The 22857-nt window shown below is 51.2% G+C and overlaps 1 protein-coding gene across 1 annotated transcript in view; it reads left to right on the forward strand.

Annotated features, from left to right (window-relative positions):
- The window catches only part of ssna1 (Sjogren syndrome nuclear autoantigen 1), a 30927-nt gene extending 11050 nt beyond the window's left edge, over positions 1-19877 (forward strand). Inside the window, exon 3 of the mRNA XM_070862966.1 lies at positions 16504-19877. Coding sequence (XP_070719067.1) covers positions 16504-16599 — 96 coding nt within the window. The 3' untranslated portion in view covers positions 16600-19877. The remainder of the gene's footprint in view (positions 1-16503) is intronic.
- The last annotated feature ends 2980 nt before the right edge of the window (positions 19878-22857 follow it).

Below are 22857 nucleotides of genomic sequence, written 5' to 3' on the forward strand. Positions count from 1 at the left end.
AAACATCAAAAATTAGCATTGCATTTTACAAACAATGTGGATCAAGCTGGTGTGTCTCCCTGGTAATGGAGTTCCTGACAAACCAGGAACACGTGAGTCCTCCCAAATGCAGCAGGTAGTAATTGAGGTTATAGCCACCCTTGGCTTTAACCTTTAGAATTGCCCTGTATTCCAAATGTGAATTGGTGACTTATAGGGCCCAAGTTTCCACATGATTAAAAAACGGGCGCCCCTCCGAGCTGGGCGCCCGTTTTTTGCGCCTAAAACGGCGCCGGAAAAAAAACGAGCGATTCTGGAGCGCTTTGCAGCTCCTTGTCTGCTTGGCGCGGCGCCCGGAGGGCGGAGCCTACACTCGCGCCGATTTTGTAAGTGGGAGGGGGCGGGTACTATTTAAATTAGTTTTTTTTCCTGCCGGCAACGCTGCACGTGCGCGTTGGAGTGTTCGCGCATGCTCAGTGTGAAAAAAAATTGGCACTCGGCCATTTTTGTAGTTCTTTGTAGCTGTTTAGTTTTTGAACATTTTTTAATAAAAGTACATTGCCACCAGCACAGAGGATTCTTGTAGCAGTGAGAAGGGTGCAGGAAGCCTCAAAGTTGAGGCAGCCTGTCGAGGAAATATTTAGCTTAAATTAACTCAGGCGGAGACTTTCAGAATTGCACTTCGAGAGAATTTATTTTAAAAAGCGAGATATCTCGGAGAGCCTGCTTGGACCGTACCAAGGCAAAAAACTCTACCGTACAAGCAAATTGTCCCTATCTTTATACAGAAATAGAAAAGGAATCTTATTCATTAGTCCCGCGAGTACAAAGGTCGTCTCGGGAGGTACACACTCTATCTGTCCTTGCATAGTTTCTCCCTGTTCACAGTCTGATAAGCAGAATGAAAGGAGACTCCCTTTTAATACCAGATGGTCATTTAATTGCATCTCCAAGTTTCAAGGCTAAGGAAGCGTGGCTATTTTTCTAGTCCTATTATTTCTTTAAGCATAGCGAAGAACAGAATTTAACCCTTCCCTTTTCCATAAGCCATAGATTCATAGATTCTTTCTTCCACAATTCCCTCCTTGTTGATCTTTTTATTTTTTAGATCAACACAATTTCCTATATTCTCTTCTTGAGCAAAAGGGGGTTTATACCCTTCAGGATAGGGTCGCATTTGGAGATATTCGTCTTCATCAACCTTTTCCTCTAAGCGACTTAACCTTCCTTTCATGCATACACCTTTTCTTTCTATTTCGGAGAGCAGGCCTATTACTTGACTAATTATATTTTTTAATTTTATCCACATTCCGCAAAGGACTATTAATAATACAAGCATAACCACACCTACGATTACTATGGGGTGTATAGCAAGCTTCAGTACTGCTGTAGCTTTTGGGGACCATCCGGTAAACACATCCCACCAGTGGTGTACTGTCAAAGAGGTGACTTCATCTGCGATTCTCACGAGCTGCCCCTTCTTGTAACTCATTTCGACTCTAAATTGGTGGATGTCTCTGCCTTGCTTTGACAGAGCTTCCTCAATTTTCTTGTCATTCCGTATCAAATTGTGCAGTCTGGTCAAATTAATTACAGGGGGTAAGGGTTCAATCTTGTGCATAGACAGATATTTTTCTACATTTTGCCACTGCCCAAAGGTATAAGTTCTTTTTACTTCAGGGTGATACAGGGTGTAGACTCTTTTCACGCATTTATTAATGGGGGGTTTATACAAAATTCCATCCAGATAGACAGGTTTATTTCCTGTCGCACAGATCTAATTCTGTCCTATTTCCGTTATATCAGTGTCATTTGTTAGCTTCAATTCACATTTACATACTCCTATGGAGTGTTGCAGTGAGCATGGTTCGTGTATGGCGGTCTGAAAGGGACATACCATTCCGAATGGCCACCTAGCACATCCCCTCTGGTGATGTGTCATATTCTTCTCATCGACCCAATCTCCTTTAAATTCTGGGTACCAGAAGTTCTGTCCAAACAGCTGGGGCATTACTTGGAACTGACACCAAATTTCTTTTCGTGTCATACTTACTATCTCTCCAGTAACGTTACATCCTTTTGAATTACAACTGATATATCTTTTTTGAGGGCTAATGGTTAAATTAAGAAGCTTATCTCTTTTGTTAATTTCCAGCAACCTTTCCCATGTGTTAGCATGGAAGGATAATATTTTCCTTTCTAACTCGGCTCTTAATAGCTGTCTGATCATTTCTTTAAACAGGCAATGGGTGTACTTGTTTACTCCCTGTTGTTCTTTCATTAGGTTCTCTATTTCCTTCTCTATCCCTTCATTCTGTTGCCAGGTCATTTCATTTATGACGTAACCTGATATCTGTAATTGCTGTAATCCTTCATCCCAGGCATTTCTGATTTTTATATCTTCCCCTACCAGTCCTCCGACGGCCTGGATTTTATTTTGTAGGGTCTCGATATCCATGGAGTTCAATGCTCCTATTCCTGCTCCCACTCCACCTAACACAGTCTCTAATACATCCCGTTTCTTTCTTTGGGGGTCTTTCTTTTTCAAAAGATACCTTAACACTGGTTGTGTGGCAACCATCTTCTTTCTTTGGGGGATATTTAATTCGTATTGTTAGATTTAATACACCTGGGGATCTTACCACTGGGATGCAAGTGGTCAGTATCCTTTTTTAGATGTCCCGGGTCCCGGTCTTCTGGGTGGCCGGATTCTTTTACTGACCATTTTACCACAAATGGGTCTCCTCCATTCACCAGGGTGTTATTCATGCACAACATCCGCTGCCCTTCTACCATACTTGTATATGAATAACGGAGGAAGTCTTTTCTCTCGTCCGGCCCTCCTATGTACCCCCATCTCTTGTTTTTCCCTGTGCTCCCAGTACACTTCATCCACACATTGGCCTGGTATTCTATGAACAACTGATACCCTTTCCCCAATATAAATTGGAACTCCCCTCTTTCTTCCTTCATTCCACATGCCTCACATCGTACCGTAAAATTCCCTACCTTACAACTTTGGCCTACTGGGCATATAAAATTGCCTTGCTGCCTTATACTATTACTACTTTCCCATACCATATTTCCCTTCCATACTCTTCCTTCTTTTAGGACCTCTTCCTCCTGCCGTGAGTTCCCTGTTGCTAAAATGATCAGTATACCTAAGTTCCATTTATAATTTTTCCAAGAGTCCCTTCCCATCTTCCCTTTCTTGTTTGTTTCTATACCACTCTTGAAATAAGTCGTTACTATCGTGTGGACGTGTTGTTATTGTAACAGTGACCCAAATAATAAAGGCCCAAACTGGCACACAAATGAGCTCTGACATCCGTCCGTGAATTTTGGGCAATACTTTCAAGTCCAAATATTTAATACAAGAGCAGGTACAGTTCTTCAGTGAGAAGATGGCTGTTTTCTTAGTCGGGCGACCGTAGTATGTCCTGGTTCAATGCCTTTTCCTTCGGCTGTAATCCGGCGGGGAAATAATATTTACAGCGGGTTGCATGCACCCAGTTCGGGTGCTTTTCCAACTTCAAAGCGGTTCGTGTTGTGAGAATTATCTGATACGGTCCTTTCCACCTAGGAGAAAAGGATTCTTTATTTAATGTTTTTACTAACACTTGATCTCCAGGTCTGAAAGGGTGCATATTTCCTTCCGACGGGGGCACCTGTGTCTGCTTTATTTGTTCATGCAGACTTCTTGCTATTTCACACATGGCCTGAGCATACTTTAGTGATTTTTCATCATTCCAAATTAATGCTATTTTTTCATCTGCCAGTGGTGGTTTTACGCCAGTAGGCATTGGTCTTTCCAATAAGGCTTCATGTGGTGTTAAATCAGTGTTTTGGTTTTTCTGGTTTCTCATTGTATACAATACTAATGGTAAGGCTTCTGGCCACTTCAGTCCAGTCTCCTGACATACCTTGGTAAGGGTAGATTTTATTATCCCATTTACTCTTTCTACCATTCCCGAGGACTGTGGCTGATATGGTATATGTAACTTCCACTGGAACCCTAACGCTTCTGCAAGGTTTTGCACTATTTTTCCTGTGAAGTGTGTTCCCCTGTCACTGTTGATTCCCATAGGTATCCCATATCTTGGTACTATTTCTTTAAATAGAATTTTTACTACTGTTCGGGCATCGTCTTTGCTAGTGGCGTACGCTTCTACCCACCTTGTGAACATATCTACTATGACTAATAGATACTTAAGACCTGATACTGGAGGCATGGGGACAAAGTCAATTTGCAAATTTTCAAAGGGCATACTTGGTTGGGGTAGATGATCATATCCAGCAGGTGTTTTACCTCTGTTATTTTGTTGACAAATTTGGCATGTTCTAGCAACTTTCTCAATTACTACTGTTATTCCTGGTGCATACCACTGTGCATTAATAGCATGTATCATCCCTCCCTTGCCCATGTGAGCCTGACTGTGTGCTAGGCGAGACAGGGGCAAAAATAGAGATCTAGGGCAAACAGTTCGCCCATCAGGGTGATACCAAATGTCGTTTTTTAGAAAACAACCCTGGTTTTCCCAAGTTCTTCCTTCCTGCATGGTAACTTGTTGGGCTGTTTTAAGTTGTTGGATGTCAAGTACCTGTGGAGGGGAAACTGAGACTGCTTGAAGGCAGTCTGCCTGTGCCGAAGCGGCCTGTTTGGCTGCCTCGTCAGCCCTCCTATTTCCTACTGATACTTCATCCTCACCGGTTGTGTGAGCTGCACATTTGATAACGGCTACCTTACTTGGCAACTGAATGGCATCTAATAGATTAAGCACCAGTTGAGAGTGCTTAATATGCTTTCCACCAGAGGTAATAAAGCCTCTGTTTTTCCACAGTTGTCCAAAATCATGGACCACACCGAATGCATATCTAGAATCAGTATAGATATTAGCAGTATGATCTTTAGCTATTATACAAGCTCTAGTGAGGGCAAACAATTCAGCAGCCTGAGCCGAGGTTCCGGGAGGCAGGGCGAATGCTTCAACAGTTTCGTGGGGATTTACAATAGCATAGCCTGCCAAAAAAAAATCATCCGACGGCCTATGTGATGATCCATCCGTATAGAGAATAAGATCAGGATTGTCCATGGGCTCTGTGAGCAAATCTGGTCTTGGTAAAGTGGCTACTTCCACCGTTAACAGACAATCATGCTGGTCTGGATCCTCTACTTCTTTAGTAGGAAGAAAGGTGGCTGGGTTCACTACCGGTGCACGTCGAAAGGTATAGTTAGGGTGTGACAGCAGTAATACTTCATAACCTGTTCTTCTAGATGCTGTAAAGTGTTGTGTGGCGGCTGAATTCAAAAGTAATAACACAGCATGGGCTGTAATGACAGTACATGGATGATCCAAAACAATAGGTACCGACTTTTCCACCATGACTGCAGTAGCAGCTACAGCACGTAGACATGCTGGCATTCCCCTTACTACTGGAGGCAGAAAAACCGAATAATAAGCAACTGGTCTATTTCCCCCACCATGTTCTTGGGTTAGTACTGCTGTTGCAAATCCTTCTTTCTCATTCACATAAATCTGAAAAGGTTTACCATAATTCTGAAGTCCCAACGCCGGAGCATTAGTAATGGCTTTCTTTAACTGTTTAAATGCCTCCTCTCTCTCTGGGGTCCACTCCACCTTGGGTGGGGCATCATTTAGGGCAGCTGATCTTAGGACCGCATCCCATTCTCGATAATCGGGGATCCATTGTCTACAGTACCCAACCATCCCCAAAAATGACAAGATTTCCTTCTTTGTCTTTGGTATGGTCGCCCTTTGAATTGTCTGAATTCTTTCTGGTCCTAGCTGCCTCTGCCCTTTAGATATGTGAAAACCCAGGTACTGGACTTGAGTCTGATAAAATTGTAACTTTTGTAACGACACTCGGTGCCCTCTTTCACATAGGTGCTGTAACAGTTTCAGGGAATCTTGCATGCACCTGTATCCGTGGCTAGAAGCCACAAGCAAATCGTCTGCATACTGCAGCAGTACAGACTGGTCTGATAATGAACAGTCTTCGAGGTCTCTTTTTACTGCTGCTGCATATACTGCGGGGCTTTCGGTGTATCCTTGGGGCAACCTGGTCCATGTGTACTGCTGCTGCTTGTGGGTGAAAGCAAACAGATACTGACTTTCTTGATTTAACGGGATGGAGAAAAAAGCTGAACACAGGTCTATCACAGTAAAGACAGTTGCTGTTGGTGGTATAGCAGATAATATAATGTTGGTGTCCGGTACCACAGGGGTGATAGGAACTACTATCTTATTAATAGCTCTCCGATCTTGCACAAATCTCCATTCATTCGGCCTATTAACCTTTGGTATGGGCAGTATCGGAGTGTTGCACGGGCTCTGTGTCTTTTCTAAAACTCCTTGTTCCAACAATGCAGAAATGACTGGCTCTATCCCATTTTCTGCCTCTGGAGGCAGTCTGTACTGCCTAATGCTTGGTAACACGGCGTTCTTTATCAATTGTACCCGATGGGGTACTGCAGAATGTACTTGCCCAACATGATTCTTATGCTTTGCCCAAAGTTCAGGAGATACTTGATTCAATGCCATTAGCAGCTTAGGGCTTGGTTGTTCCGGGGGTTGCTGTTTTTCAAAAGTGGAGGCATGATTTTTACCTTTTCCACTGGAGAATCCCCCTGTTGTGGGTGATGAAATCTATCTGAACATTTTGCAATCTTATTACTGCCCAAGGTTGATAGCCTCGTTGCTGTTTTTCTTTTTCTATTCCTACAATCATCGGACCCATATCTTTAGGTTTCGCTGGCGGTTTTACAGCCAATGTCAGATGGGGTGTCGAGTTCGCTTCTCTAAACCGCTGTTGCTGTAAGGGTGTCAAATCGATGACTACCCCCAATCCTTCTGGTCCAAAATAAATGTGGGGCGTAGCTTCTACTATTTCTTCTTTATTTAAAAAGGATTGTACCAAACACTGGTAAGTTTCAGCTTTTTGGGGAGTGTACCAGGCTGTACAGTGAAGCTGAACTGCCTCAAAGCTTGTCAAAATTATATACATCAATTCTTCAGTATTAGAGTCAAATTTAGCTTTTAAGTTTTGTATAACTTCATGTATCAAGGGGGAATAGAAGTTGCCATTCAATTGCCAACAATAGTGGACAGCCTTTTCTTTGTTATCCTCCCTTTTCTCTTCTTTAATCCCATTAAAGAACTGATGAATTTTATTTGAAGGGAGCTCCATGTACATTCCTTCCTTTGTGCAATAAATTGTGGCTCCTAGTTTGCACAAAGTCTGTCTTCCCAATAAAGGGAGAGGTGTTGTTTTAGAGACTATCAAAGTCTCATCATTAACTGATTGTCCTTCAATTATCAATTTGGTAGGTTCAGATAAAAATTCTTTCATGGGGATACCGGCCACACCCATACTTAAGACGGTGGTGTTGCTTACAGGTAATCCCACAGAGGATGGTACAGAAGACATAGTAGCACCGGTATCCACCAGGAACTTCACATAAGTGTCTCCTACTTTTACTACTGCCAGAGGGTTTTCTTCTATGTCCGCTGATTGGCGGAGGGCTGGCGCTTGTACCACTAAGCCTCCGGGGCATCCCTATGCTGATTGGTGCGGGTTGGGGTTAGAGAACGAAAACTGAGGGGCCAAGGGAGGTGGAGGTTCGGGGAAACCCCCTTGCAATCCTCCACCCTGTTTCGGGGGGCACCTGCAATCGCGAGCCCAATGCCCTTTTCTTCCGCAATTTCTACACTCTTCTTGAGAGCGGTCTCTTTGGGGCCACTGCCCTCTCCCTCTTCCTCGTCCTCGTCCCCCATATCCTCTCCTATTATTCTGCGCTTGTCCTCTTCCTTTTTGCTGATAGTACTGACCTGCTGTTTTAGCCTTGTTTTCCTTATAGGTGAATAGTCCCTCCCTATCCATGTTGGCCAGTACTGTGATTTTTTCTTTCCAACTTTTTCCTTGCCAGTCCAAGACCTTAATTTTGTATGTTTTTGCTTGTTGTGGCAACATACAATTTAACAAGGTTTGCACTGCCAAAGGTTCATTTTGATCCATTGGTATTCCTGCATGCTCGTCCCAACTATTTTTCCATCTGCCTGCAAAATCTATCATCGATTCTTCTGCTTTCTGCAAGCAGCGGGTGACTTCCCCTATATCTCCATGCTTTTTAGCTCCCTTTAATATGGCATCCTTGCCCCGGTGCTGCAACCAATGTTCCCGGGACTCATTTCCTTCTATGTCATTATTTTCCCGCCAATCTCCGTTTTCGCCGGCGGGTATAGGGAACATATCTTTTACCCCTTGCCAAGAGGACCCATATGCTGCCTGCAGTAATAATTTCACATCTCCGGGGAGGGGGTTATAAATTGTACATGTTTGCTCAAGCCAGTTGTGAAATGCTACCGGTTTCCTTACCGGATTTGGGGCGGCCGAGATCATATCTCTGGCTTCTCCAGGGGACCATGGTTTTAAGACTGCCGTAGTTCCTATCATTACCCTAGGATTTTGGCCGGGGGTTTGGGAAGTAGAATCAGCGGCTTCTCTTTTAGCCACTTGCCCTCTTGTTGATACCCCAGATCTGTGGTCTATTCCCCCTTCTCCGGAGGCTCTGGCTTCCCCTGACCCAGATGCTCCCGGGTCTCCTCCATCGGCTCCTCTACTTGCCCCTTCTTCCCCGTTTTCATTTTCTAGTGGGTTTTGTGGATTTCCTGGTGGGTTTTGTGGATTTTCTCGTCGCCTAGAGGCCTGATCCAGCTGAGCAGCCACTATTTCTATAATATCCTGCCAATCATCCGGCTTGGTGGTTGGAAGACGGGGGTATAAGCCGACAGGGGAAGCAGTCATAACCGGGACACTCGGGGAGGGAGGGGGCTTCTCCTTACCCCCCTCCCTCTTTCTTTTTATTTTTAGGGGGCTGGTGCCTCTTTGCCACCTCTGTCCATTTTTTAAAACAATTCTCCATATAATCTTTATCCCAAGTGGGGTCCCCCGCCCCATTTTTGGTGGTCTGTCTCCATTCCTCAATTAAGGACAATTTAAAACTTCCTCCATATGGCCAATCCCCATCAGACCAACCGTACAAATCGCTACTAAACGTTACCGCGTATCTGTCGTCTCCTGTTTCTTTAATTACAGTGTCCGCCGGCGAGCCGGGCGGCACAATGGGATCTCCTACCTTCTCTCGTTGCTTTACTACCTTACTGATTCTTTTCTCAGTCTTAGGATGTACTTTCATTCTTTCAGTTGAGAGGTCGTCCTTCTTTCCTTTCCTAGGAGCTGGGCGCGAGCACCCTGCTCGACTAGAGCCGTTTCCCATTCTTCCGGGTGCAACGTCTCGCGATCTTTTCTGAAATGAGAGTTAGGACAATCCTACAAAATATACAATAATTTACAAAGCGCTCACCGGTGTTCTCTTTTCTGCTCAGCTCGGGGTCTCCTTTTGCCTTTTTGTTATTTTAGCTTCTTTGCGGTAGCTACCTTATGCCTCACCCCCAAGGGGATCTCGGCGGCCCGTCCCCCTTTTGCTAGGACGGCCTAGGCACCTTCCTTCTTTCAGCGAGGAAGGTCCTTAAAATTCCTCTTTTCTCTTTAAAAGTTAAATTTGGTTCTTTTTGGATCTCGTTTTTTTTAGAGATCCTGCCGACTACGCCAGAATCTGTCGAGGAAATATTTAGCTTAAATTAACTCAGGCGGAGACTTTCAGAATTGCATTTCGAGAGAATTTATTTTAAAAAGCGAGATATCTCGGAGAGCCTGCTTGGACCGTACCAAGGTAAAAAAACTCGACCGTGCAAGCAAATTGTCCCTATCTTTATACAGAAATTGAATACAGAAATAGAAAAGGAATCTTATTCATTAGTCCCGCGAGTACAAAGGTCATCTCGGGAGGTACACACTCTATCTGTCCTTGCATAGTTTCTCTCTGTTCACAGTCTGATAAGCAGAATGAAAGGAGACTCCCTTTTAATACCAGATGGTCATTTAATTGCATCTCTAAGTTTCAAGGCTAAAAAAGCGTGGCTATTTTTCTAGTCCTATTATTTCTTTAAGCATAGCGAAGAACAGAATTTAACCCTTCCCTTTTCCATAAGCCAAAGATTCATAGATTCTTTCTTCCACACAGCCGTCGGGAAATGGCTCCTCAATTTCTGAGGCTTCTTGCAGCCTTCTCTCTTTCCCGCCAGCCGTCTGAAACGGCTCCACTCCCTCCCCCCCGCTCCCGCGTTTGGTCGGCTCCCTCCCTCCCCCCCCCCCCCCCCTCCCGCGTTCGGTCGGCTCCCTCCTTCCCTCCCGCGTTCGGTCGGTTCCCTCCCGCGTTCGGTCGGCTCCCTCCCTCCTTCCCTCCCGCGTTCGGTCGGCTCCCTCCCTCCTTCCCTCCCGCGTTCGGTCGGCTCCCTCCCTCCCTCCCTCCCGCGTTCGGTCGGCTCCCTCCCTCCCTCCCTCCCGCGTTCGGTCGGCTCACTCCCTCCCTCCCTCCCGCGTTCGGTCGGCTCACTCCCTCCCTCCCTCCCGCGTTCGGTCGGCTCACTCCCTCCCTCCCTCCCGCGTTCGGTCGGCTCCTCCCTCCCTCCCTCCCTCCCGCGTTCGGTCGGCTCCCTCCCTCCCTCCCGCGTTCGGTCGGCTCCCTCCCGCCCTCCCTCCCGCGTTCGGTCGGCTCCCTCCCTCCCTCCCCTCCCGAGTTCGGTCGGCTCCCTCCCTCCCGCGTTCGGTCGGCTCCCTCCCGCGTTCGGTCGGCTCCCTCCCTCCCTCCCGCGTTCGGTCGGCTCCCTCCCTCCCTCCCGCGTTCGGTCGGCTCCCTCCCTCCCTCCCGCGTTCGGTCGGCTCCCTCCCTCCCTCCCGCGTTCGGTCGGCTCCCTCCCTCCCTCCCTCCCTCCCTCCCGCGTTCGGTCGGCTCCCTCCCTCCCTCCCTCCCTCCCTCCCGCGTTCGGTCGGCTCCCTCCCTCCCTCCCTCCCTCCCGCGTTCGGTCGGCTCCCTCCCTCCCTCCCTCCCTCCCGCGTTCGGTCGGCTCCCTCCCTCCCTCCCTCCCTCCCGCGTTCGGTCGGCTCCCTCCCTCCCTCCCTCCCTCCCGCGTTCGGTCGGCTCCCTCCCTCCCTCCCTCCCGCGTTCGGTCGGCTCCCTCCCTCCCTCCCTCCCGCGTTCGGTCGGCTCCCTCCCTCCCTCCCTCCCTCCCGCGTTCGGTCGGCTCCCTCCCTCCCTCCCTCCCTCCCTCCCGCGTTCGGTCGGCTCCCTCCCTCCCTCCCTCCCTCCCTCCCGCGTTCGGTCGGCTCCCTCCCTCCCTCCCTCCCTCCCGCGTTCGGTCGTTCTCTCCCTCCCTCCCTCCCTCCCTCCCTCCCGCGTTCGGTCGGCTCCCTCCCTCCCTCCCTCCCTCCCTCCCGCGTTCGGTCGGCTCCCTCCCTCCCTCCCTCCCTCCCTCCCGCGTTCGGTCGGCTCCCTCCCTCCCTCGCTCCCGCGTTCGGTCGGCTCCCTCCCTCCCTCCCTCCCTCCCGCGTTCGGTCGGCTCCCCTCCCTCCCTCCCTCCCTCCCGCGTTCGGTCGGCTCCCTCCCTCCCGCGTTCGGTCGGCTCCCTCCCTCCCTCCCTCCCTCCCTCCCTCCCTCCCTCCCTCCCTCCCGCGTTCGGTCGGCTCCCTCCCTCCCTCCCTCCCTCCCTCCCTCCCGCGTTCGGTCGGCTCCCTTCCTCCCTCCCTCCCTCCCTCCCTCCCGCGTTCGGTCGGCTCCCTCCCTCCCGCGTTCGGTCGGCTCCCTCCCTCCCTCCCTCCCTCCCTCCCTCCCTCCCTCCCTCCCTCCCGCGTTCGGTCGGCTCCCTCCCTCCCTCCCTCCCTCCCGCGTTCGGTCGGCTCCCTCCCTCCCTCCCTCCCTCGTTCGGTCGGCTCCCTCCCTCCCTCCCTCCCTCCCTCCCTCCCGCGTTCGGTCGGCTCCCTCCCTCCCTCCCTCCCTCCCTCCCGCGTTCGGTCGGCTCCCTCCCTCCCTCCCTCCCTCCCTCCCTCCCTCCCTCCCTCCCGCGTTCGGTCGGCTCCCTCCCTCCCTCCCTCCCTCCCTCCCTCCCTCCCGCGTTCGGTCGGCTCCCTCCCTCCCTCCCGCGTTCGGTCGGCTCCCTCCCTCCCTCCCTCCCTCCCTCCCTCCCTCCCTCCCTCCCGCGTTCGGTCGGCTCCCTCCCTCCCTCCCCTCCCTCCCTCCCTCCCTCCCTCCCGCGTTCGGTCGGCTCCCTCCCTCCCTCCCGCCGCGTTCGGTCGGCTCCCTCCCTCCCTCCCGCCGCGTTCGGTCGGCTCCCTCCCTCCCTCCCGCCGCGTTCGGTCGGCTCCCTCCCTCCCTCCCATCGCGTTCGGTCGGCTCCCTCCCTCCCTCCCTCCCGCGTTCGCTCGCCTCCCTCCCGCGTTCGCTCGCCTCCCTCCCTCCCTCCCTCCCGCGTTCGCTCGCCTCCCTCCCTCCCTCCCTCCCGCGTTCGCTCGCCTCCCTCCCTCCCTCCCTCCCTCCCGCGTTCGGTCGGCTCCCCTCCCTCCCTCCCTCCCTCCCGCGTTCGGTAGGCTCCCTCCCTCCCTCCCGCGTTCGGTAGGCTCCCTCCCTCCCTCCCGCGTTCGGTAGGCTCCCTCCCTCCCTCCCGCGTTCGGTCGGCTCCCTCCCTCCCTCCCGCGTTCGGTCGGCTCCCTCCCTCCCGCGTTCGGTCAGCTCCCTCCCTCCCTCCCTCCCTCCCGCGTTCGGTCGGCTCCCTCCCTCCCTCCCTCCCTCCCGCGTTCGGTCGGCTCCCTCCCTCCCTCCCTCCCTCTCGCGTTCGGTCGGCTCCCTCCCTCCCTCCCTCCCTCTCGCGTTCGGTCGGCTCCCTCCCTCCCTCCCTCCCTCCCTCTCTCGTTCGGTCGGCTCCCTCCCTCCCTCCCTCCCTCCCTCCCGCGTTCGGTCGGCTCCCTCCCTCCCGCGTTCGGTCGGCTCCCTCCCTCCCGCGTTCGGTCGGCTCCCTCCCTCCCGCGTTCGGTCGGCTCCCTCCCTCCCGCGTTCGGTCGGCTCCCTCCCTCCCGCGTTCGGTCGGCTCCCTCCCTCCCGCGTTCGGTCGGCTCCCTCCCTCCCGCGTTCGGTCGGCTCCCTCCCTCCCGCGTTCGGTCGGCTCCCTCCCTCCCGCGTTCGGTCGGCTCCCTCCCTCCCGCGTTCGGTCGGCTCCCTCCCTCCCGCGTTCGGTCGGCTCCCTCCCTCGTTCGGCTCCCTCCCTCCCGCGTTCGTTCGGCTCCCTCCCTCTCTCCCTCCCTCCCGCGTTCGGTCGGCTCCCTCCCTCCCTCCCTCCCTCCCTCCCTCCCTCCCTCCCTCCCTCTCTCGTTCGGTCGGCTCCCTCCCTCCCTCCCTCCCTCCCTCTCGCGTTCGGTCGGCTCCCTCCCTCCCGCGTTCGGTCGGCTCCCTCCCTCCCTCGTTCGGCTCCCTCCTTCCCTCCCGTGTTTGTTCGGCTCCCTCCCGCGTTCGGTCGGCTCCCTCCCTCCCTCCCTCCCGCGTTCGGCTCCCTCCCTCCCGCGTTCGTTCGGCTCCCTCCCTCTCTCCCTCCCTCCCGCGTTCGTTCGGCTCCCTCCCTCTCTCCCTCCCTCCCGCGTTAGTTCGGCTCCCTCCCTCCCTCCCTCCCGCGTTCGTTCGGCTCCCTCCCTCTCTCCCTCCCTCCCGCGTTCGTTCGGCTCCCTCCCTCTCTCCCACCCTCCCGCGTTCGTTCGGCTCCCTCCCTCCCTCCCGCGTTCGGTCGGCTCCCTCCCTCCTTCCCGCGTTCGGTCGGCTCCCTCCCTCCTTCCCGCGTTCGGTCGGCTCCTCCCTCCCTCCCGCGTTCGGTCGGCTCCCTCCCTCCCTCCCGCGTTCGGTCTCCCTCCCTCCCGCGTTCGGTCGGCTCCCTCCCTCCCTCCCGCGTTCGGTCGGCTCCCTCCCTCCCTCCCGCGTTCGGTCGGCTCCCTCCCTCCCTCCCGCGTTCGGTCGGCTCCCTCCCTCCCTCCCGCGTTCGGTCGGCTCCCTCCCTCCCTCCCGCGTTCGGTCGGCTCCCTCCCTCCCTCCCTCCCTCCCGCGTTCGCTCGTCTCCCTCCCTCCCTCCCGCGTTCGCTCGTCTCCCTCCCTCCCTCCCGCGTTCTCTCGTCTCCCTCCCTCCCTCCCGCGTTCGCTCGCCTCCCTCCCTCCCTCCCGCGTTCGCTCGCCTCCCTCCCTCCCTCCCGCGTTCGCTCGCCTCCCTCCCTCCCTCCCGCGTTCGCTCGCCTCCCTCCCTCCCTCCCGCGTTCGCTCGCCTCCCTCCCTCCCTCCCGCGTTCGCTCGCCTCCCTCCCTCCCTCCCGCGTTCGCTCGCCTCCCTCCCTCCCTCCCGCGTTCGCTCGCCTCCCTCCCTCCCTCCCGCGTTCGCTCGCCTCCCTCCCTCCCTCCCGCGTTCGCTCGCCTCCCTCCCTCCCTCCCGCGTTCGCTCGCCTCCCTCCCTCCCTCCCGCGTTCGCTCGTCTCCCTCCCTCCCTCCCGCGTTCGCTCGTCTCCCTCCCTCCCTCCCGCGTTCGCTCGTCTCCCTCCCTCCCTCCCGCGTTCGCTCGTCTCCCTCCCTCCCTCCCGCGTTCGCTCGTCTCCCTCCCTCCCTCCCGCGTTCGCTCGTCTCCCTCCCTCCCTCCCGCGTTCGCTCGTCTCCCTCCCTCCCTCCCGCGTTCGCTCGTCTCCCTCCCTCCCTCCCGCGTTCGCTCGTCTCCCTCCCTCCCTCCCGCGTTCGCTCGTCTCCCTCCCTCCCTCCCGCGTTCGCTCGTCTCCCTCCCTCCCTCCCGCGTTCGCTCGTCTCCCTCCCTCCCTCCCGCGTTCGCTCGTCTCCCTCCCTCCCTCCCGCGTTCGCTCGTCTCCCTCCCTCCCTCCCGCGTTCGCTCGTCTCCCTCCCTCCCTCCCGCGTTCGCTCGTCTCCCTCCCTCCCTCCCGCGTTCGCTCGTCTCCCTCCCTCCCTCCCGCGTTCGCTCGTCTCCCTCCCTCCCTCCCGCGTTCGCTCGTCTCCCTCCCTCCCTCCCGCGTTCGCTCGTCTCCCTCCCTCCCTCCCGCGTTCGCTCGTCTCCCTCCCTCCCTCCCGCGTTCGCTCGTCTCCCTCCCTCCCTCCCGCGTTCGCTCGTCTCCCTCCCTCCCTCCCGCGTTCGCTCGTCTCCCTCCCTCCCTCCCGCGTTCGCTCGTCTCCCTCCCTCCCTCCCGCGTTCGCTCGTCTCCCTCCCTCCCTCCCGCGTTCGCTCGTCTCCCTCCCTCCCTCCCGCGTTCGCTCGTCTCCCTCCCTCCCTCCCGCGTTCGCTCGTCTCCCTCCCTCCCTCCCGCGTTCGCTCGTCTCCCTCCCTCCCTCCCGCGTTCGCTCGTCTCCCTCCCTCCCTCCCGCGTTCGCTCGTCTCCCTCCCTCCCTCCCGCGTTCGCTCGTCTCCCTCCCTCCCTCCCGCGTTCGCTCGTCTCCCTCCCTCCCTCCCGCGTTCGCTCGTCTCCCTCCCTCCCTCCCGCGTTCGCTCGTCTCCCTCCCTCCCTCCCGCGTTCGCTCGTCTCCCTCCCTCCCTCCCGCGTTCGCTCGTCTCCCTCCCTCCCTCCCGCGTTCGCTCGTCTCCCTCCCTCCCTCCCGCGTTCGCTCGTCTCCCTCCCTCCCTCCCGCGTTCGCTCGTCTCCCTCCCTCCCTCCCGCGTTCGCTCGTCTCCCTCCCTCCCTCCCGCGTTCGCTCGTCTCCCTCCCTCCCTCCCGCGTTCGCTCGTCTCCCTCCCTCCCTCCCGCGTTCGCTCGTCTCCCTCCCTCCCTCCCGCGTTCGCTCGTCTCCCTCCCTCCCTCCCGCGTTCGCTCGTCTCCCTCCCTCCCTCCCGCGTTCGCTCGTCTCCCTCCCTCCCTCCCGCGTTCGCTCGTCTCCCTCCCTCCCTCCCGCGTTCGCTCGTCTCCCTCCCTCCCTCCCGCGTTCGCTCGTCTCCCTCCCTCCCTCCCGCGTTCGCTCGTCTCCCTCCCTCCCTCCCGCGTTCGCTCGTCTCCCTCCCTCCCTCCCTCCCGCGTTCGCTCGTCTCCCTCCCTCCCTCCCTCCCGCGTTCGCTCGTCTCCCTCCCTCCCTCCCTCCCGCGTTCCGTCGGCTCCCTCCTCTCTTCATTTTACTTTAGTTTGGAGTACATTTTCACTGGAAACTTTCAAATCAGGCATCAGTGGCCGAACACGCCCCCTTTTGAAGAAAAAATTCTGTTCCAAAGTAGAACTGTTCTTCCTGACTAGAACTGCAGAAAATAAAATGTGGAGAATTGTGAATTCTAAGATAGTCTGTTCTCCACCAGTTGCTCCTAAAAATCAGGCGCAAATCATGTGGAAACTTGGGCCCATAGATTTGAAATGCAGTACCTACAGAGTGCTTTGGACACAAGTGTCTATGGAGGGGCAAGATCCTTTTGACAGTCTTTTCTGCCATCTTTTGTTGCCTTAACTTATCTTCACCTATTCAGTCATCTACTAAGTTCAGAGGAAGGAGGCTAATTGTCAGTTTCTGTGGAAGAAAGAGTTAAATAGGCAATTTTTCCCTCCTCAAATTCCATTACACCAGTTAAATACACTAATTGTTCGCTGTTTCCTTCTGTCTGTACAGATTCTGGAAAGCTCCCAGACACTGCTGACTATCCTGAAGCGGGAAGCAGGAACCCTGCATCACGTTAACGAGAACAGAGACAACAAGGGTTCCTGATTTTCAGCAATCGGCTTCAATTGTAACAGTGAGAAACTTAGTCAACAAATGCTTAATACTGGATCACTGTTAAACAATTTCAAATAACACCTCCATCGGATTGATGACTGCTTTTTTAAAAAAAGACTTGTTTGTAGTTCTGTTTTATAATAAAATATATAGATATGGAAAGCTTGGGTTGTTTATATGTAATATTACTAGAGAGTGACTGTTAAACTTGCCTGCACTGGACTGAAGTTTGCTTGCCTTGTACGATAGGAGAAAGGGCACTGACCCCACCCCACACCCACTCGGGTAACAGATGGCTGTGCAAGTCAAGCTCGCTCAATCAGCTCAGCCCTGAAGGTAGATGTTGCATTTAGAAGCAAGAACAGTGCTGGGAGGAGGAATTGCTGATGTTGCTGTGGCCCTGGTCTGTTCACTGGTAATTTGTGCTCGGAAGCTCTTAGCGCAGTTGTAACATATTGGAACAATCAAGCAAATAATGCTAAATAATTTGTGGTCAGGCAGTATCTGTGGAGAGAACAGATGAGTTTGCATTTGTTAATACTAGAAGATATTGTCGACGGTGCTTAAAAACTGACGGAACAAATGGAAGGGAAAACACACAGACCCAATGATGGAGAGAAAGAAAAACAGGTTAACAGGAAGGACTCCGATCACCTTGCTAGCGCAATGTTCAGATGTGGTGCCAACCTGCTTTTTTTTTCTCCTACTTGCTCTGGTTTGACATCTTCAATGCAAACAAAGACCAAGCTGACACTAGAGGTAGCTACAGATGAGAGGAACATGGGAAGATGAGAAGATGAGGATGTGGATACAGAGAAGTTCTTTGTGGTTTAGAGTTCGAGTTGATAACTAATGCACAACTGCTTCTTAACTCGATGCTTAAAGAAAGCCACAGGAGGCAGTGCCGATCTTCAACTGGTATTTGTAAATGACCCAGATAACATACAGCCAATGGAAGCTGTCGCTGCCCTGAGGGCTGCAACCACAGAGTTATCGAGTTTAACATAGCCAGGGTGTTCGAAAAATTGATGACCACGGGCCAAATGTATAACTGAAAAAGAGCCAACTTCAATTAAATGCGACAATAGCTTAAGCAAATTTATTAGGAGAGGGACTTTAATAGAGAAGAGCCTTCTAAAGGTATTATACTGAGTGTGCAAGAGAAATACATACCCAGGATCAGCAAGTATAGATCAAATAAATGTGACCCTAAATGCATAAAGAAACTAATCACTTTTTAAATATACTGTAGGGGGATATAGGAACTGGCAGAAACATGTTGGGTGCAGGAGTGTAATGGTTATATTAGTAATCCAGAGGTCGGGACCAATAATCTACAGAACCTGAGTTCAGATACCGCTATGGCCGTTTTAAGAATTTGAATTCAGTTTAATAAATTGGAACTAAAAAGCTACTATCAGTAAAAGTGACCATGAAGCTGTCGCATTGTCGTAAAAACCTAACTGGTTCACTAATTTCCTTTTTTAGGAAAGGAAATCTACCATCCTTACCCAGTCTGGCCTCGGTGACTCCAGGCCCACATGCTCACTGAAGTGGTGCAACAAGCCCCTCTGTTGTATCAAACCATATCAGGGCAATTAGGAATGGACAATAAATGCCGGCCTTACCAGTGATGGCCACATCCTGAGAACAAATACTTTTTTTTTAAAGTGATGAGAGGCCTAGAAAAAGTAGCATAGCTGCAGGTGCAAAATGTAAATTCTTTCAGTACTACAATAGCAAAAGAAGTCCGAATGGGGTGAACCATGAAAGATGCAAATGGGGCTGAAACAGCAGATGAACGCAAGATTAAAGATTCTGAACAAAAGATTTAGAGATGAGGTGAGAAATGTGCCTTGCCTAAGTATTGATCATTTTGCTTAGTTTACTGTTGTTGACATAAATGAAATGGAAGTCCTGTGCAGGCCAAAAGGACTGAAAACAAATATATCCCCAGGGATATATATAGTATTTATTGGAAAGTACTGAGGGAAACAGAATGAGATTTGTGAGGCATTGACTGTCATTATGATGAACACTGGGGAGGTACCGATAGACTGGAAACCAGCTAAATTCATACCCATTTTCATAAACACTGAAAGTGAATACAAACAACTACAGACCTATTACCCTTCCTAGATTATCTGTGCAATAATCACCCAACAGCCTGAATAGATGTCACAGACAAGTGCGGACCTGATGCAGGTTCTATGGCTGTGTTCCAGGCTCCTTATGGAATGGAGTGTTAAGTTCCTTCAATTTCTGCAACTACTGCTTACTTTTACTGCGTGTGCCTCTGAGCTTTATGTCTGTAATGAACAAGGGTATCTCCAATGGCCAGAACTGATTCAAGGAGGATTCTAGTCTGAGGTCCCAGGGCCATGAGTAGCTACACTGTAAACATCTCCCATTTTATAAAGGACCCCTGAGGGATGATGAGTAACGGTTAATCCCTAGTACAGAAGGGCCTTGAATCAAGGCCTCCTTTAGCCTGATCAACCAGTCTACAATAAAAATGTTCTGCTTCATCACACGAGGCACCCATCTGGTTAAGAGCATTTGCCAACATTGACTTGATATTATTACACCGAGCAAGGCCATGAGCTGTGATGATGACTCCTGGCATTAGCTATCATCTCTATCTAATGTATTTGGTCTGTATCCCTGCAAAGATGCTAGTCAATGGTCAAATATACAACTGGTATAAACATCTTTCCTTCAGCCAATGGACAGGCATGGATTATTTTGGTATTCCTGGCCTCGGGTCATACCTCTCCACCCTTTTCTAAATTTTATTCTCCAAGACTATCAGCTGCCTGGTGAGCTCTTATCCCAGAGATTACATGAAGTTTGGACACCCGAGTCAGCCCATCAGATTTCCAGTGCACTTACAAGAGCTGATAACATTCCACACCGTCAGTTACAAGATACTGGGGAGTGTTCCTCCTTCCTTGAGGTACAGATTTACTGGCAGCTCTCCGGTGGTATCAGAATCAGTAATTCGCAATGCATTGTTTTATAAAGACACGAGTTATATCATGTAATGAATTGTATTATTCTGCTGTTAAGTTGATTCTATGGTCTTAAAGTTATGCCTTAAGACCCTCAGATCATTCAGAGTTTTAATTATTCAGTCTGGGAACTCTGCAAATTGTATAGGCTCGTCTGTTTCTGGCTTTGCATAGCACACAGCATTATAAGATTCTATAATAGTGTAATGTTTAGTGGTATTTGCATTAGCTGATGTGCCATCTATCTATATTAAAAATCTTACAATCTGCACACTTCCTGTTGCTATTTAAGTTCCTACATACGCACAATGTAAATTGCATATAAATAAAATTGTCATACTGTAATTATGCCCTCCCACAAGTAGATGTGCTGCAGTAGCATCACTGGCAGGAGGGTGGAATTAGTGTGACAAGTTTATATAGGAATTTAGAACTGAAAAATAAGGACAGATGTACAACTTTAAAAGGGGGACTGAATCTCATCTGTGGTCCAATTATCCCCCACACTTGGTTTACACTCACCATGGGCAGAGCCACAGGAAATAGTTTAATATATAAACCATTTTGTTTGGGTGCACATTTCTTAAAGAGTTAACTCTCGTCAGGTTTTTAAGTAATGCTTTTATGTCACCATTTCTAATGACAATTTCCCATCGACCCCTATCAACTGTCACGATTCAGGTCTCTACCCTGTTGATGTAGCAGATCCTCATTCATTTAAAACCAACATGGATTTCACTACCCCACTTTTGAATCCCCAATTTTGGAATAATTTCTGAACTTAGAGACTGATTTTTAACATATCTAAATTTGCCTTTCAACTTTCTGCCCCGCCCCCCCAACCTTCTCATTTTTATCTGCACATCTAATCTTCACCCAGGCTTTTTGCACCATAGGCAATGCCACAGGAGGCTAACTAGTTTTTTTTATTTGTTCCTGAGATATGGGTGTCACTGGCAAGGCCAGCATTTATTGCCCATCCCTAATTGCCCTTGAGGTGGTGGTGGTGGTGTGCCACTGCAGTCCTTGTGGTGAAGATACTCCCAGTGCTGTTGGGGAGGGATTCAGCGATGGTAATGCCATTAAGAGTCTAACCACTGCCCCATGGCATTTATTTGTTGGAGATGGTCATTACCTGGCACTCGTGTGGCATAAATGTCATCTAGGTCTTGCTACATGCGGACATGGACTGCTTCATTATCTAATGAGTTGTGAATGGAACTGAAGACTGCAATCATCAGCTAGCATCCCCACATCTGACATGATGAAGCAGCTGAAGATGGTTGGGCTGAGGCCACAAGCCCTGAGGAACTCCTGCAGTGAAGTCCTGGGGCTGAGATGATTGACCTCCAACAACCACAACTATCTTCCTTTGTGCTAGGTATGATTTCCAGCCCATGGACCTCAATTTTACTAGGGCTCCTTGATGCCACACTCAGTCAAATGCTACCTTGATATCAAGGGCAGTCACTCTTACCTCACCTCTGGAATTCAGCTCTTTTGTCCACGTTCATAAGAATTAGAATCAAGTGGTCCTGGCAGAACCCAAACTGAGCATCGGTGAGCAGGCTAGTGGTGAGTTACATGAAACTATCAGATCATCATCATCAAAATCCATCTGGTTCACTAATTCCCTTTTAGGGAAGGAAATCTGCCATCCTTACCTGGTCTGGCCTATATTTGACTCCAGGCCCACAGCAATGCAGTTGTCTCTTAACTGCCCTCTGAAATGGTTTAACAAACCACTACGAAAAACAGTAATAAAGCCAGACGGACCATCAGGCTTCGAATACGACAACGGCACACCCAGTCCAGTCGACCCTGCAAAGTCCTCCTCACCAACATTTGGGGATTTGTGCCAAAATTAGGTGAGATGTCCCACAGACTAGTCAAACAACAGCCTGACAGTCATACTCACAGAATCATACCTTTCAACCAATGCCCCAGACTCCTCCATCACCATCCCCGAATATGTCCTGTCCCAAGAGGACTCACCCACCAGAGGTGGGAGTCCTCAACATTGAGTCCAGGCTCCATGAAGTCTCATGGCTTTAGGTGAAGCATAGGCAAGGAAACTTCCTGCTGATTACAACCTACCATCTTCCCTCAGCTAATGAATCAGTACTCCACCACTTGGAAGAAGCACTGAGGGTAGCTAGGCCACAGAATGTACTCTAGGTGGGGGACTTCAATGTCCATCACCAAGAGTGGCTCAGTAGCACCACTACCGAATGAGCTGGCCAAGTTCTGAAGGACATAAGCTGGCAGACTGGACCTGCGGCACATGTTGGAAGAACTAACACGAGGGGGAAAACCTTATTTGACCTCGTTCTCCCCAATGTACCTGTCCCAAATGCATCGGTCCATGACAGCATTGGTAGCAGTGACCACCACAAATCATTGTGGAGATGAAGTCCTGTCTTCGCACTGAGGACACCCTGCTAAATGGGATAGAGTCAGAACAGATCTAGCAGCTCAAACCTGGGCATCCATGAGGCGCTGTAGGCCATCAGCAGCAGCAGAATTATATTCCACCACAATTTGTAATCTCATGGCTCGGCATATCCCTCATTCTACCATTATCATCAAGCCAAGGGACCAACCCTGGTTCAATGAGGAGTGCAGAAGAGCATGCCAGGAGCAGCACCAGGCATACCCCCAAAATTAGGTATTAGGTACCAACCTGGGGAAGCTGCAACACAGGACTACATGCATGCTAAACAGGTTCACTCATTTTCATATAGTAAATAGATCAGTGCACCCACGTAGTTAAATATCTACGGTGTTTAAGATAATTAAAGGATTTGATTGGGGAGAGAGAGAAATCATTTCCCCTGGTGAGGGAGTTCAGAATAAGGGGACATAACCTTAAAATTAGAGCTAGGCCATTCAGGAGTGATGTCAGGAAGCACTTCACACAAAGGGTAGTGGAAATGTGGAAATCTGGAACTGTCTCCAAAAAAGCTGTTGAGGCTGGGGGTCAATTGTAAATCTCAAAACTGAGATTGATAGATTTTTGTTAGGCAAGGACATTAAGGGCTACGGAACCAAGGTGGGTAAATGGAGTCAAGGTACAGAGCAGCCATGATCTAACTGAATGGCGGAACAGATTCAAGGGGCTGAATAGTCTCCCTCTATTTCTATCTCTATCTAATACAATAAATTATGATTTAATAGATCCCTTTTCTCTCACAAAAACAACTCGTTGCCAATGTATCTTTTATTTTTTTTAAATCAA

The sequence above is a fragment of the Pristiophorus japonicus genome, chromosome 20, assembly GCF_044704955.1.
Source record: "Pristiophorus japonicus isolate sPriJap1 chromosome 20, sPriJap1.hap1, whole genome shotgun sequence".
NCBI classification, from domain to species: Eukaryota; Metazoa; Chordata; class Chondrichthyes; family Pristiophoridae; genus Pristiophorus; species Pristiophorus japonicus.